The 17,677-nt window shown below is 31.8% G+C and overlaps 1 protein-coding gene across 7 annotated transcripts in view; it reads left to right on the top strand.

Moving 5' to 3' along the window:
• The window catches only part of LOC139515610 (regulator of nonsense transcripts 2-like), a 62,919-nt gene extending 46,329 nt beyond the window's left edge, over positions 1–16,590 (top strand). For 4 of the 7 annotated variants that reach the window (XM_071305255.1, XM_071305232.1, XM_071305261.1 and 1 more), the window contains 13 exons: positions 286–424; positions 787–926; positions 2,032–2,215; positions 2,927–3,025; positions 3,534–3,625; positions 4,584–4,652; positions 4,976–5,071; positions 7,315–7,396; positions 8,021–8,091; positions 8,564–8,626; positions 8,980–9,058; positions 9,737–9,851; positions 15,408–16,590. In XM_071305255.1, coding sequence (XP_071161356.1) covers positions 286–424; positions 787–926; positions 2,032–2,215; positions 2,927–3,025; positions 3,534–3,625; positions 4,584–4,652; positions 4,976–5,071; positions 7,315–7,396; positions 8,021–8,091; positions 8,564–8,626; positions 8,980–9,058; positions 9,737–9,851; positions 15,408–15,417 — 1,239 coding nt within the window. In that variant the 3' untranslated portion in view covers positions 15,418–16,590. Of the gene's footprint in view, positions 1–285; positions 425–786; positions 927–2,031; positions 2,216–2,926; positions 3,026–3,533; positions 3,626–4,583; positions 4,653–4,975; positions 5,072–7,314; positions 7,476–8,020; positions 8,092–8,563; positions 8,627–8,979; positions 9,059–9,736; positions 9,852–15,321 lie in introns of those variants that run through there. The other 3 variants (XM_071305267.1, XM_071305248.1, XM_071305275.1) reach the window with 2 other exon arrangements.
• Positions 16,591–17,677: the final 1,087 nt, after the last annotated feature.

Below are 17,677 nucleotides of genomic sequence, written 5' to 3'. Positions count from 1 at the left end.
GTCAAGGTCATGTCCCAGATAGCGAATTTAGTGTTTTTAACCTTATTTAAAGGATTTTTAGTGTGTTTTCAAGCTTTTTAAGGTTGACCTTGACCTTTTCAATACATTCTACGTCTGTTGGAACATGTATTTTACATTAAAAAAGGAAAGACCTCTCAATTGTTTAAGAACAATTGACAGTTTAATTTTAACTGTAAAGCTTGACAAACGAAAACTTGTTCGAAATTAAAGAAAAGCAGTATACATCATATATAACCAGTATTTTTTACTTTTGTTACGTTGTAGGTGAACCATCCTAAATTTAATCAGAGAAGAGTGAGCTGTGCTAAATACCTGGGAGAGTTGTACAACTATAGACTAGTGGAATCATCAGTCATTTTCAAAACTCTCTACTCATTCATTACATTTGGAGTATCATATGATGGTATGTGGGATAACCTAAAGGTTCTTTTTGTGATCTTTGTACAAGAGATAGCAGAAAATACTGATTTAATGGACTTTAACTTTGCTTTAAAGGGATATTAGATAACAGTTTTTTACAAACATCTATAAAAGCAGAATTGTGAAACGTTTTTTTGGCTATCTGCAATGTTTGGTTCAGTTTTGAACAAGAAAGCACTGAATGTATATTTACCTTGCAAGTCATTAATTCAACCTCATGTGAATAAATATTCATGCAAACTAAGAAGATGTTAGAGCAAGTACATTTGACGGTAAATATCCTAACTCTCAGAGTACTTTCCTGATCAGAATTAATTAATGCTACTTTGTTTTGTATAATTCCAGACAATACTCCTTCACCATTAGACCCCCCAGAACATCTGTTTAGAGTCAGATTGACCTGTGTTATACTGGAGACCTGTGGGCAATACTTTGACAAAGGATCCAGTAAAAAGAAGCTGGATTGTTTCTTACTTTATTTCCAGGTAAGACCGATGACATGAATACAATCAATGAGATAAAGAATAGTGTTTTTCAAGAAATATTGTCTAACAGTTTATGGTATATCATGGTTCATTGACTTTGGACTTTTTTCACATGTTACATGTTTTAGTTGGTGTTTAGGTCAAATTAAGGGAAAGCACTTCATGTGGATGTGGATTTTTTGGTTAATGAGATAATTTGGTAATGCCAAGTCAGTTATGGTCCATTGACTTTGAAAATTTTTCTTAGTTTGCATATGAAGTTTGTGAATATATCAGTTAGTGATAAAACACTTATGGTAATTTCCTGATACTTTTGGTATGGTACATTATAGGATTAAACACATTTTTTCTAGAGGTTATTGATGTGTAAATCGGGGCGATTAACTCACAAACTGAATAAAAGTCTGAAGGACTTTTATGTCAAGTTTGTGAGTAAGAGACCCGGTTTACACATCAATAACCTCTAGAAAAAATGTGTTTAATCCTTATAATTCTTCAGCCAAACATACGCTATTATTTATTTACATTATTTGTTTTGATGGCTGCTATATTTACCATCAAAAGCACAATGGCATGTCGTAACTAAGGAGTACGCCGCCATCTTGACTTTCTAAAAACCATAACTGAAATGTTCAATAAATGCAACAGAATCTAAAATGAAATAGCACCTACCTCAAAAACTTCATTTTAATTGAATATTATCCAAATTTGAAGCATACACGTAACGAAATAATCTTTCCCTTGAAAATTTTTATTCGTATGACGTCGTGTTTTGCCATGATTTAAATTTGCCAAATCCTCCATGAAATTTCCCGGAATTTTATTTAAATTTTATTTTTATACATTTTCGAAGCTTTAATGCATTTATTTTAATTCTTTTTTTTTTGGTTATACATGTATATGCATTAGAATAGAAACAACTGTTAAGAATGTGTATCGCGCATGAATAGATTACGAAAGTAGTTTCGGAAAAATGGTTTATCGAAGTGTAAACCTAGAGAAAATATTTATAGATATGCAAATGATATAAGAATCATTGACCCATAAATTTTCACATAGTTCTGAAACATATTTCTTTATTTTTCTGTGATATTTTTTTCTACAGAAATACTATTTGTACAAGAAGATGAACCCTATATACAATGATGACAGGCCTTTCCCAATAGATGTTAAGAACTTATTTCAGGATACCATGGAAACAATCAGACCAAAAACAAAACTCATAAAGGATCATGAAGAGGCATTGAAAGCTATTGAAGACTTAGAAAAGGAGGTTAAACCAAAATTAGGTATGTTTTATCTTAAATCAGTATTAAATGCTTCTGGAAATTTGAAAAACAAGTTCTAGTGAAAATAATTATTCATGTTGAAAGGTATTTTAGGACAACAAGGAAAAACTGGGTATGGTCACCTGTGAAAAAATTTGATGGAGAGTTGGAATAAGTAAATTATTTTAAGCTGAAGATAGGTATAGTGTGATAAATATCTGACACTGAAAGTTATTAAATATTTGGTAAATTAGATTTAACCCAAAAAAAGTATGGTCTGTTAAAACTCATGGTTCACTGAATATGGAAGTATGATAGTGTGAGTTTGGCAGTGTTTAATGGACTCTATATAAATAACAAATAGCTGAGAGATTGATAGAGCAGATTGCTACCCAAGAATACATTGTCAATTGAGGTGAAGTCTTTTTGATAGGTAACAATCTGCTCTATCACCTACTCAGATATATATGTGATATTTAATTTATTATACTGAATGTTCTATTATTACCATGTATTAACTTTTGAATTTAAAGTATAAACTATGAGGTCTTGTTCATAACAATTAATCATATTTGATAAACCGTGCACTTGATCAAGTATCTCTGTGAAGGGTAATAGAGTATTTGCCATTGGGCTAGAGTAAATGGTCTCCCTCGTATTAACCATTCAAAATATGGCATATTGAGCAGTATGAATATACTTATTTTATTATGAAATTTTAATTTTTTGTAGCTTCTGTATTAACACTATTGGATACAGACATGACAGATGAAGGAAATAACAGTGAGCCTGATGATGGATTATGTACAATCCAGGAATCAGAAGAAAATGGTAAGTTTTAGACCTACAAGTAAGGGCTATTCCATTAGAATGTATGTGGGAGTGTAGGAAGGGACTTTCAAAATACCTTACAATCAAGAGCTAATTTTTAGATAATTTTTCATAATGGTAATAGGCAAATACTGGAAAAATATCCATGACCCACATTCAATAATTAAACTTCCCTTCATACCCTCCCACATACATTTTACTGGAATAGCCCTAACACAGAGGTAGAAGTTCTCATAGGAATAGAAGATAGCACCCTCTTCAATGATGACAAGCCAAGAGACCAAGTTTAACATGTGATTAACATTCTGATCAGTGAAGGTTTAGAAAATAAATAAATAAACAACAGTTAGATTTGAAAACTTGTTTACAGCATGTTTTGATAAAATTTGATTAACTATCAATAATAGATTATAAAAATGCATATGAGTTTTAATCGACTTGAAATTTATAGATAGTGTATGATTGAATTAAGGTCTTTATTTTAAAGATAAATTTGTTTTGATTGTAGATGAATTAAGTCAGTCTTTATCACAGTTAGAGATGGATGATAGTGGAACAAGCCAGGAAGACGGCTTGAGACAGTACAGTCAGGATATTGAAGTAAGTTTCAGAGATATGCTTATAAAATTATCTTGATTATACGGCTCAGGTAGGTACTGATGATATTGGAAGATCACATCAGACAACATGAGATTTCTTAAGTACATTACAGGGTCAGGCTGATATAAGAGGTTAAAACGTATTTATGCTTTGTTGAACAACCTCAGTGGTTTATAATTTGCTTGCCTTGAGTATTGGAGGTTATGGGTTTGATCCCAGGCAGTGTCAATCCAAAAAAAACTTGACAATGCTTATTTGCCTTTCTGCTAAACACATGGTTTTAAGGAGTATGAGCAAATACTGGTTTTCTTGAAAACAGAATAAATTATCTTGTTAGTGTGACATGCCTTCTAGTGGACTCTATCACCGTCATCATCTATTTTGCTAGAACAGCTTGTTGAATAAATAATTTGCTGAAGCTTTGCTCTTCCCTCACTGAAAAATAAAACCTGTATAAAATTACTTGCCTATAGTTAAAGAAAGCTATCCAGATATACAATTACTGTTACTTTCCTTGCTTTTATGAAGAGATAAATTCAGCAGATTGATTTTGTATTTACCTCTCTGTGGTTCTATTCACCTAGAAGTTTAAAAATCTGTAGTTCATGAAAAACCTACTGGTTTGTAGGTGACAAATGATAGTCCTAAAATTCTGTCAAAAAAGGAATAGTCCTGCAATAAATGTTTGGGTCCTGTAGGTAGAAGTTGATCAACATTACCGCATAGAAAGACACACTATAAAATAAACATTAACAAATATATAGACTAATAACACTGAATGAATAAATCTGACACAATATAAATACTATTTAAATAAAAATGGGGTAGACAAGTAAGTCTGAAACAAATTATGCAAGAAAATTATAATACTGTTAAGAAATTATTAATGGTAAATTGTTTCATTAATTTCTGGTAAACTATTCCAAACCTGTATTTGTTAATATGTTAACTATTTCAGGCCCAGTATGCAGATGAAAGTAACGAAGATTACATGTCAGAGAGTGCTGGAGAAGATTTTGATCCAGAGGTAGATTTTGTGATCACCATGTATTCAGTTTTAATGCTATCACCTAATGATCTAGATTAGCAATACAGGCTCTTGGAGTCTCTAGTTTTAAATATCAAAATGTGACTTCTCTTGTGACTTTCCTTGTTTGTACGCTAATAAGAAATAAAAAAATGATTAATTACATTTAAATTTTTAAATGCAATTGCTACATTGATATACAAATATATGTTGCTTTGGACTTGTCAATGGGAATTATTTATCCCCCCAAAAAAATTAGATTTTTTTTTATAATGTTTAAGAAAACTTGAAACTTTTTTTTATTTGCCATTGTCTCATTTCAGGTGAATGTTATAACTGGTGCATCAAAGAATATCAAATGTCAAGAAGATGATGACTTCCTGTCTGCTTTTGACAAAATGATGGCTGACAATATTCAGGTAAATTTGAAAAACAGCAACATATAATCAACAAGATCGGTGACAAAATTCAAAAATATTATATTAAACAATCTTGTTTAAATATTTTATTGCGAGGAGTGACACAGATGAGAAAAGTTCATTGCGTTATACAACTCCCTTGTCTGCTAGAAATTGTATATTTAGTAAAATTTAGTCAGTGTTCCAGCTAGGCCGTTTTCAGAGGGCGCGGCGCCCGCCCTTTTCCGAGTGGCGCCCTGTGCCCTTTTTACAGTTTCCAGGGCGCCCTGCCTTTTTTGAAGATTGATTGCATATTAATTTGCGTATTGATATGATACGCTAATTACTAAATTTTACCTGGGGAAAAGATTATGACTTTGTTTACCACCCCAAGCTAATCAATGGTTACAACTGGTGTCATAATCTGTTGTTATAGGTAATCCGTTTATCGGATGGGTCATTAATGATCATCAACATTAATTCGTTCAAATAGAATCGGTCAGTCGGCAATTATCTTTGAAGAAATGTGCATACAACAACTTGGGCACAATTTGCGATGTTTACCGTAGTTTCATGGAAGAAACGTAATGACAGAAAGTTGGAAAACCATTATAAACTCGTTGAAGACATTGTTTTACTTGTTTTTTGTAAAATCAGAAAATTCAGATGTATTTGTCATTGACTGCCTTCATTTTTGATACAAAAATAACAAAATCGGTCGCCATATTGTGATCATATTTACATCATATTTACGTACTGTTTATAATCCTCCAAAGAAGGAGCACACCCGAATAAAGAAAGATAACTCAATCTGATTTTTTTCCTAGCATTGAGTAACCCATTTACATATTCTAAAATGTGTCTCCATACTTCTTGCTTAAGAATATTTATGTTTAGGTATTTATTTTGAGTTATGGGAAAAGTTAAAGAGGGTCTTAGTAGCAGTGTTGGTAGGGTGCCTTGGTCATCTTTTTCTGTATTCTTTATTTTTGATACTATTTTTCACTGTTGCTTTATATCCTAAAATTGTGAATTTACTGAGCACAGCTGTTTTGTGCTGTATTGCCATCAAGCACAGCAGGGGTAGAAAGGTGAAACTAGTAAAATGTGGTAGACCATAGAAACAGTATGAAACAGATCTCCTTTCAAAACATACTGCATATAAAGTTCAACTGTGCCAAGCAATGATAAAAAAACTTGTGTGACAAGCTGCTTGACAAGTTTTTCAGCCTTAAAAGTAGAAAGATAGAGTTCTATATGGGCTAAAGATGTTGTTCTTGTATAACCTGTGATTCAACGAATAAATACAAATGTTTGATTAACATCTTTTATTAAAATATGCCCTTTTCATATTATCATATCGCGCGTTAAATGCCCTTTTTCAGGATTGGCACCCTGCCCTTTTGAAAACCTAGCTGGAACACTGTTAGTGATGGGAATATTAAGAACTATCTTATTAATATTAGTGGGTTTTCAATTTAAAATCCTACTATTTATCTAATCAGAAAATGAAAATACTAGATGTTTTTTGTCTATTCATTAGAGAATTTACAAAACGAATGTATTATTCAAAGAAGTTAAAAGAAGATAAATTTTTAGTAATAATGTTAAGAGACATTTATCAGATTGATGTTTTATTTATATATAATAGAATTGAAACTTATATTTATTCTTCACAAGGAGCTTGGACTTGTTGAAGACAATGTAACAAGCAACTGATGGAAATAAAGAAATTTTATAAAGAAAAAAAAACAATTAAAAAAAAAAGAGGAAAAAAAAGAATTCCTTAATTGATCATTGGTTTATTTTAGATATCTAATCACAGATTGACAATAAATTGTGATATATTAATTTAATGAAAAAAGAGATAGTGCTTTGTATTGCCATTGTTTTCAAAAAAGCATTAATATTATGCATAACTGCAAATAATTAAATTTTCTTTTGATATTTTACTTCATTTATGATATAAAAAAAAAAATAGATGAAATACATTGTATGAAATAATGAACAGAAATAATGTATCAGATAAATTTTTAAATAATTTTAGGAATTTTAAGTCACTGTTTTCCTTTCATTACTTGATGTCCAATTATATAAGTTATCATTACAGCACAAACTAGCCATTTATAAACCAATGGTGACTTATGAATGCTAACACATTAAGTGGGAGAGGATTTCAGTTCAGTACATAATGTTTCAAACAGTTTTAAAATCGAACATACTATTTGATAAAATTAATATGTTTCTGCTTCTTTTACTTTCAGGCTAGATCTCAGGAATCCTTAAAAGTACCACAGATGGACATCGCTGTTCCTACACAAGCCAAAAATAAAAATAAATATAATTGTAAGTCAGAAATCATTAAAAGTACCACAGATGGACATCGCTGTTCCTACACAAGCCAAAAATAAAAATAAATTTAATTGTAAGTCAGAAATCATTAAAAGTACCACAGATGGACATCGCTGTTCCAACACAAGCCAAAAAGTAAAATAACTATTTCATGGCATAGACTTGTGTGTTAGAAAACAGGATGTTTGTTTATCTTGCTAACTAAATGAACCCTGACATCAATACAAGCACATATTCTTCTCTTTTTTGTAGGAGAGCCATAAAGCTATTGAAAAATGTAGAGACAGAATATAAACATTGTTAAATCAGTTTTATAAGCCAGTCTAACAATATATATCGTATTTATATTTAAACTCTGATGACTATTCACAAACCTGTTGCAGTGCTTTAATTTTTTATTTGTCAATTTCTTGAAAAATATTAGAACTAGATTAAATGAAATTTTATTGACAGATTTTAAACACAGCTATTGGCCTTTAGCAGTGTAGGTTCCATTTGAAATGATTTCTTTGTCTGGAGGTCAAGAAATGGGATCAAAATGGATTTTTTTCCTAGGGATTATTTTCTCTTAGACATCATGTTTTTGATGAATGTAATGATTCATACTCTTTATAACAGATGATGAACCAAAAGAGGAAAAAGCCTCCATTGAGTTTATGTTGATGACTCGTAGAGGAAACAAACAACAGGTTAGGTTTATTTGAGTCTGTGTATATAAGTTTAGTATCATGAAAGGTATTTATAAGAATTAAGATAACCAATCAAGGGAAGATAATTTTTAATATAAAATTTACACACAAAATATTTTCGTTTTATTATGAAAGAGAGTTCCTTGTGTAAACTTTGATATTTTCATACCAGCTCTAACACCACTTATCCAGTTTTAAACAAAGTTTGAAGGAATGATATATATATAAGGTTTTCTAAAGGTGATCTGTACTTGGTTCATACTGTATAAAAATATCGCTGGTACAGAATCTTTAATTCTGATTGGACTTTTTTTTAATTCATTTTCTCCACTGAAAATACATGGTGTAATATTTCAACACTTGTGGTACCAAAACTTTTATTATACCTTAAAACTAAACAACATATATATTGTATATATTGTTTATTACAAATAATCAACATTTAATAATATTTTTGTTTTAAATATTTCAGTTTACCAATATTAATGTACCAATCTCAGCAGAATTTGCAACAAAGTTCAAAGAAAGGACACAGGTAAAGTTTATCAAAATCCCTAAAAAGATTATTTTGAATTAGGTTTGGAAGGATGTATGCACCTACTTCACTAGCCAAAAAACAAATAAAAAAGTGATGAGAGATTTATAAAGATGAGATGTTTCATGCAAATTGAATAGATTTTCTGTGTTTAACTTCATACATGCCTTGATATGCCAGGGATTGTTAAGGAGAGAAAAATATCATGTGCAGTCTGTACTAAAGCTGCATGTTCTGGTAGGCATTTATTAGTACACCAATAAATACTATTTCTATTTAGGAAACTTCATTTATTTGTCTATTTTTTCTTACCTACAACAAGATGTTTTATTTTTGTTGATTTCTTTATGCAGGCTGAGAAGGCAGAAAAAGAAAAGATGAAGCAGGTTGTACTTGGTATCCATGAACGACAGGAAGAAGAGGATTATCAAGGTCATTTTCAAAAAAAATATCTTTATGCAACTAAATTATAGAAGTAACACACATGTTAACCGTCTGTATGTAATTACATCTATTTAATTTGACACAGTCTATTTGTGTAAGGAATGTTTGAACTTCAAAGAAACTTCAAAGATCAACAGTCAAAGTCATTTCAAAGTTATGATAGTAGGAAATGTTCCGTTTATAGCCCTGCTCCAGGAAGTTTGTAAATAAAACAGTTCTGTTGCATTTTTTTAAGCAATTACATTCATAACTTCATGATATATGGCTCCAAATTTTATCTTGTTATGCCATACCATGCAGCAAATATTTTATTAAAGTCCTTCAATATTCTATATCCTGTTTGTTAAAACTAATATTTTGAAAGTATTATGCACATATATGTTTAGTTTTCCTCATATATTTCTCACCAATTACTATTCATACTAATACATGGTTTTTCTTCATAACACTTTATGAGCATCCTCAATTTGGTCTTGTTAGATCTAATTTATGTGATTGCAAAATTTTCAAAAGGAAAATCGCTTCTAAAATTATAAACGGTTTTGTTATTGAGCATCTGATACAACCACATTTTTCAATCATTAAAAAAAGTTGCAATAATTTTACGGTAATAGAATAACTTAATATTAAATGACAGATTTTTTAATTGATATTTGTATTTTACAGAGATGATTGCTTCAATGAATAGACAGTTACCTACTGTGAATGCCAATAGAGAGAGGAGAGTAAGGTACCAACACCCTAAGGGAGCCCCTGATGCTGACCTGATCTTTGGATCAAAGTAAGTATTCTATACAACACCCTAAGGGAGCCCCTGATGCTGACCTGATCTTTGGATCAAAGTAAGTATTCTATACAACACCATAAGGGAGCCCCTGATGCTGACCTGATCTTTGGATCAAAGTAAGTATTCTATACAACACCATAAGGGAGCCCCTGATGCTGACCTGATCTTTGGATCAAAGTAAGTATCCTATACAACACCCCAAGGGAGCCCTTGATGCTGACCTGATCTTTGGATCAAAGTAAGTATTCTATACAACACCCTAAGGGAGCCCCTGATGCTGACCTGATCTTTGGATCAAAGTAAGTATCCTATACAACACCCCAAGGGAGCCCTTGATGCTGACCTGATCTTTGGATCAAAGTAAGTATTTTATACAACACCCCAAGGGAGCCCTGATGCTGACCTGATCTTTGGATCAAAGTAAGTATTCTATACAACACCCTAAGGGAGCCCCTGATGCTGACCTGATCTTTGGATCAAAGTAAGTATCCTATACAACACCCCAAGGGAGCCCTTGATGCTGACCTGATCTTTGGATCAAAGTAAGTATTCTATACAACACCCCAAGGGAGCCCTGATGCTGACCTGATCTTTGGATCAAAGTAAGTATTCTATACAACACCCTAAGGGAGCCCTGATGCTGACCTGATCTTTGGATCAAAGTAAGTATCCTATACAACACCCCAAGGGAGCCCTTGATGCTGACCTGATCTTTGGATCAAAGTAAGTATTCTATACAACACCCCAAGGGAGCCCTGATGCTGACCTGATCTTTGGATCAAAGTAAGTATACTGCTTTGATTTTTTTATGAAAGTAAATAAGTTTATATTTGATACTAACACCTTAATATATGCAACAGTAGTTTATTGATGTTCAAATCTCATAAATCGGTTAAGAAGATAAAACAAAGTAACACAAAAAAACTGAGGCAATTGCCACAGTCTCCCTGCTATGCATGCATCACCCGCCATGTGAATCCACACTTAGTTGAAATTTAACAATCATAAATAGGATAATATTGGTAAAATTCCAGATTGGACAAATATTCTGAAATCTATATATCTAAGACTGACTAATCATGTCGCTAGTGAATTGAGTCACTGACATATTGTATCAGTCAACCAATTCCTGATAGTGACTGTGAAACTTGATGAAGTGAACCCTGGAATCTGACTTTGTATTTTTTATGAAAGTTAATAAGTATGTATTTGATACTAACACCTTTATAATGTATGCAACAGTTATTTACCGTTGTTCAAATCACATAAATTGATTAAGGAGACAAATAAAAGTAACTACAGTGACTTGACTGTTAGTGTTGCTATTCACCACTTGCAACTCATTCAAAATTTTGACCCAATTGCAATTTGTTTTATTAAATCAAATTGTTCAACTGGTCAAAAATTTGAACAAACTGTTCAGCCAAAATGTGAAAGTGCAAAGTGATAAAATAAATCATACTTACAATCCTATAAGTCTGTAACTCCACTGTATTAATGTATTTCCTAAATCAGTTTATCAATCTGTATAGTTATATTTTTGCCATTACCATACTAAAGGTGAACTGTTTTATTTTGAATTGCTATAAAAATGTCAAAACTAAGCTTTTATAGAGTTTTTCTTTCGAAAAGTATTTTATATTTATAAGAATCACACACTATGTGAATAAAAACATTTCATTATTCAGTAAAATATTTGAAATTGCAATATGTTTGTAGAAAGGGGAGATAATCGCTTTTTGGTTTCAAAAAGTCTTTATTCAAAAGAATAGTATTTTAGCTTATCTCCCCAAGGAAGCATATTGTTATTTCATACATATTTTACTGAATATGAAATGTTTTTATTCACATAATGTGTGATACTTATAAATATAGAATACTTTTCGAAAGAAAAACTCTATAAAAGCTTAGTTTTGACATTTTTATAGCAATTCAAAATAAAACAGTTCACCTTTAGTATGGTAATGGCTGTAATATAACTATACAGATTGATAGACTGATTTAGGAATTACATCAATACAGTGGAGTTACAGACTTATAGGATTGTAAGTATGATTTATTTTATCACTTTGCACTTTCACATTTTGGCTGAACAGTTTGTTCAAATTTTTGACCAGTTGAACAATTTGATTTAATAAAACAAATTGCAATTGGGTCAAAATTTTGAATGAGTTGCAATTGGTGAATAGCAACACTAACAGTCAAGTCACTGTAACAAAATTTGAGGAAATTGCATTAATTCCAAAAGAAGCAAACCCATGTGAATTGACAGCGTCACCTGCTATGCATGCATCTTTCACCATGCAAATCCACTCTCAATTCAAATTTCACAATCTGGAATAGGATAATATTGGTAAAATTACAGATTGGACAAATATTCTGAAATCTATATATCTAAGACTGACTAATCATGTCGCTAGTGAATTGAGTCACTGACATATTGTATTGAAATCCCTGATTGTAATCGTAAAACTTATGCGCTGTTGGTTTCAGTCCTCATCCTTATAACTATGTTAGAGATTTTTTTGCATAAAGTAATTACCTGATGTTGACCTGATTTGTGAATAAAAAAACTGAAGTATTATACTCAAAAGGACAAACATAAAGAAGCCCTGTAGTGAAGTTATGTTTGGGATGAAGTGAGTATTACATGCAAAATCCTTATAAGTTTAAGAATAAGGTTCAGTGATTAACATTAAGGTTTTGATATGTCAGTTAACTCATTACTATTTATGGTAGAGCTGTTTCATTAAAACATACATGGTACCCAGGGAAGGCACTTTGAAAACAGACAGAAACCCTTAGAGTCCTGTATACTATTTAACCTTGCACACCTCAATATTTCACACCCACACATATTTGCAAATTCAAGTTGCCTTCCCTGGGGACCTTGTATGTTTTTATGGAACAGTCCTTAGATCTATTATGTCTCATGTATGAATTAAATGTTTTTATGTTTTTAATGTTTTATATGTATACATGTTGGTTGTTTTTGATCTCCAAGAGTAATTTAATGGAAAAATTTCTGTATATCCACTGTTGTTGAATTTTAGTAGTTCATGAGTGACTTTACATGACTAATAACTATATTTGTTAGGTCACCTAAACCTTGGGGCTAGTGGGGGCTTTAATATTGCTAACAGTTTTTGTCTGTTGTCTGTTTAATTTAAGCTTTTGGGATATCTGAAAATCAACCAATACAGTGGCTGTTACTAAAAATGAAACATATCCTTGGCTATAAGATACTGATAAGCTTTAAATATTGTTCTAGTTGGCCAATTCTGTTCTCATTACAATCCTTGCAATTACAAAATTTCATTGAAATAAACTTTCTTCTCCCTTTTTTTGATCTCTTTGCAGATCTTTATTTTTTATTATGGCCCAGCAACGAAGTTGTTGGTGCCATATAGTTTTACCCTTCATTCTGTCATTACGCAACAAACCATTATACAGAGTTTTTTTTCTAAACGCTTTCAGATATTGGGCTGATTTTTAGTGAGTTAACCATGATGAGTTATAGATCAAGTTTAAGTTTCGTACCGTTAGGCTAATTTTGGCTGTAATTTCAGGCTTTGGACTTTAATAATTTTTGTCGAGCCTACAACTTTTGTTGTAGAAAGCTCGACATAGGGATAGTGATCCAGCAGCGTCGGCTACGGCGTCGGCGGCGGTGTTAGCTAACTTCTTAAAAGCTTTATATTTTAGAAGGTGGAAGACCTGGATGCTGCATACTTTGTATATAGATGCCTCATGTTACGAAGTTTCCGTCAGTCACATGTCCAATGTCCTTGACCTCATTTTCATGGTTCAGTGACCACTTGGAAAAAAGTTCAGATTTTTTGTAATGTTGAATTCTCTCTTATTATAAGTAATAGGATAACTATATTTGATATGTGCGTACCTTGAAAGGTCCTCATGTCTGTCAGACAGTTTTCACTTGACCTCGACCTCATTTCATGGATCAGTGAACAAGGTTAAGTTTTGGTGGTCAAGTCCATATCTCAGATACTACAAGCAATAGGGATAGTATATTCAGTGTATGGAAGGACTGTAAGGTGTACATGTCCAACTGGCAGGTGTCATCTGACCTTGACCTCATTTTCATGGTTCAGTGGTCAAAGTTCAATTTTTGAGCTTTGGTCTTTTTATCTAATACTATATGCCATAGGTCATCTATATTTGGTGTATGGAAATATTTTATGATCTTTATGTCAGTCGCGCAGGTTTTATTTGACCGTGACCTCATTTTCACGGTTCATTGCACAGTGTTGAGTTTTTGTGTTTTGGTCTATTTTTCTTAAAATATAAGTAATAGGTCAACTATATATGTTGTATAGAAGCATTGTTAGCTGTACATGTCTGCCTGGCATGGTTCATCTGACCTTGACCTCATTTTCAAGGTTCATTGGTCTTTGTTTAGTTATCTTGGTTAATGTTAAGTTTATGTGACAGTTGTATTAAAGCTTAGCTTTATACTTAGAACTATCAACATCAATGATTAGTATAGAAGGCGAGACATTTCAGCGTGTGCACTCTTGTTGAAAATCACAGTTATATAGACTTTTTTCTAAACGCTTTCAGATATTGGAATGATTTTTGGCATGTGAGTTAACCATGATTAGTTACAGATCAAGTTTAATTTTCTTTCCGCTACCCTAATTTTGCCAAAATTAAGGGTATACACCTTTGAAAATTGTTGAAAATCACAGTTACAGTGACTTCTTTTCTATAAGCCTCCAGATTTTGAGCTGATTTTTGATATGGGAGACTACCATCATGTTTCCACATGTGTTATTGAAATTGCAAATTTTTCAATTTTTTGAGACAGGGCCATTCATGTCGCTTTTACACATGCAGTTTGATTTATGATTGTATAATGATTTGTATCAAACAAAATGTTGGATTTATGATTGATTACCTACTTTAGTTATAGTAATGGACTGTTGCATGAACAATGTATTGTTAGAAGTTACACAAGTCTTGCTGTGGTTTACACCATTGTTACAAGTTATTCTGAAGTTAGTCTCCAAAAAATATAATGTTTCAACCATCTGCTCATATTATTTTACCCTATGATTGTATATTGAGTTATATTTTATGTATGGTATTTGTTAAATTTTTATTTTGACCTGATTACTGCCAGTTGCATGAAATTTACATATTTCTATTCTATCTTTGCACTCTTTGCATGCAATTAGCTAGTATTCATTAATTAGGTGTATGTATTTGACTTTGGACTTTTGTGAAGTTGCCTCAAAAAACAATGGGAATGGCTTTCTAAATATGTAATTTTTATTTAAGTAAGTTTTTAAAGTTGCTAAACAGGTTAGGGTTTTAAAGGATATTAATTGCCTAAAATTGTAAACAAAAATAATATTATAAGTTTTGAGCATATGAATTAAATTAATATTGTGTTATAAATTTCTAATAATCTGTCAAAACATGTTTTTATTTTTTATTTTAGATAATTTAGTGCCATAAAGGGTGCCATAAAGGCCCAGTTTGATGTTCTTGGAACTGATCAATATCATATTGAATGTTTTCTTTCAGAAAACGCTGAGTAAAGCCCTTTGACAAGACTCTCCGTGAAACTCGGTGTCAAAGGACACACAAAACAGAAAACCAACCAATCAGCAGTGATGAAAAAGAGGGATCAGTGACAAATAACCAGAAGAATATAAAACAAATCAAAGCAGGACAAGGATACAGTCATGATTGAATTTGATGATTTGAAATTATTACCTAAGCTTGGGACTTATATGGGTGCTATTGTTGCAATGAAATATTTTGTTATGTTTTTGAATAGACATTTTAAATGTTATGTTTATAGACTCTTACTTCTCAGATCTTATGTAGCAAACTAGACATAATTTCAGTTTTATCTTTGCCTCAGTTTTAAAGTTTTACTAACTCATGAATTATTTTGGTTAAAATAATTATTACAAATTAGATAACAAATTTATTTGTCCTCAATTTGAGCTACACAGTTAAACAATGTAGCTTAGTTTTACAGACCTTGTTATCTAACTAAGTTGTATTCTAGTCTCTGAGCAAAAATAAAAAGAGATGGTTCTTGAAATCTGATGGCTTCATAATAGTATAATTTACAACTAATTTGGAAAATCATTGTACATGTTTGATTTCTAGTTGGTAAAAGTTGAATATTTCGTGCATATAAATAGAATCATATTCAAAACAGTGTAGCTGTGGCCATTGATTGACGACCTTAAATTATCCCATTGACTGGGGCAGATTATGTGAACGTTTGTCTGTAACGACCGCTGCTCACTATGTACTTGTTAAAGACACTTAAACTGTTGGGTCACAAAAGGTTCTCAATACCTAAATGAAGAAATTAGAAAAACTAATCAGGAATAACATGATGTTTTGATTTATATCAATAATATAAATCAAAACATAGAGTTATTCCTAATTAACTTTTCGAATATTTTAATATCAAAGGAGTTAAGAACCTTTGGTGACCCCACAGTTTAAATTCTATAATAAGTAAGTAGTGAGCAGTTGTTGTTACAGACACACGTTCACCTAATCTGTCCCAGTCAATGGGATAATTTAAGGTCGTCAATCAATGGCCACAGCTACACTGTTTTGAATATGATTCTAAATACGAAAATGGGAAAAAATGAAACAAAAATAGAATTTGTGAATAGCAGATATTGTCAATTTCTCTGTGTTCTTGAAATGAATAAAGTTAATGACTCAAAGCCTCAAAGTTTGTTCATTTATCTCTGTTGTATTTTTACCTAAGCCTAGTACTGAAGAAAGTCTCTTTAGCTTGGGAAAATATTATAAAATTTAAGTTTTTACCCTGAATCTCACTTCTTATGCTCTCTTAAGTAGGTTGTAGCAGCTACTTACTTGATGTAGCTATCTATACTCTAAGTGGAAACTATATAAACTATTGCAAATCATTTTGACATTAGTCTGTTTATGAATAACGTTTTACATGCATTTCAAATTGCTTTAACCCTTACAATGCTGTGCCCGTCATATGATGGGCATACCCAAACCACTGTTATTTGGCTCTATTGGTGTTCCATACTTTTAGAAGTCAGCTTTATGATACTTATTTCGAAAGTTATGCATGTTTCGTCAACCTGAGGCTATCTATTGTCATGTTTCTCCTGTATAAATTTTGAGCACAAATACTGACTTGGAATATTGAAATCGGATGAAACTCGGTTTTCTGGAGGGATGGGCTTCCCTTCTGTCTCTTACACAGGAAGTTCAGAGGCTAAAACTTGCAAAAATAGTGCTAACGCGCAGGCTCATAACTACCTATCGTAATTATTATTGAAATACGCATAAGAAACGACTACTTCCTGTTTCAGGTCCATTTGAAGTCAAAAACAGATAAAACTTTGAAATTTCGTATTTTGTGTTCAAATGACCTTCTTTAGACTGCTGAACCAAGATCAGATTCACTCCCACCTAACAACTGCTGGGGTAAATGTGTTAACTGGGGTCTTCTCTACATGCTGGATACGTATACCTTAGTCTTATTAAGGTCAAAATAAAGGATGGAAAATCTTCAAAATTGATGTTTTTTTGTACCTGATGACCAACTTTGTGCATATTTGATTTCATGGTTTACCAAAGTTTTCCAACAAGCTTTTAGAAAACATGTTCTTGGGTAGACATTACAATTCATGGTTTCCCTTTATCCACAAAAACTTCGAAAAATTTGTATGCAACAAATAATTATGAATCCACAGTAACCTCATTCTAAATTAGAAATAATAACTGACAATATTTTCAGGGCATCTGACAAAACATTTTCTATGAGTGATAAAATGTAG

Source organism: Mytilus edulis, chromosome 1, assembly GCF_963676685.1.
Source record: "Mytilus edulis chromosome 1, xbMytEdul2.2, whole genome shotgun sequence".
Taxonomy (NCBI): Eukaryota; Metazoa; Mollusca; class Bivalvia; order Mytilida; family Mytilidae; genus Mytilus; species Mytilus edulis.
This window is presented reverse-complemented; position numbering and strand designations above follow the sequence as displayed.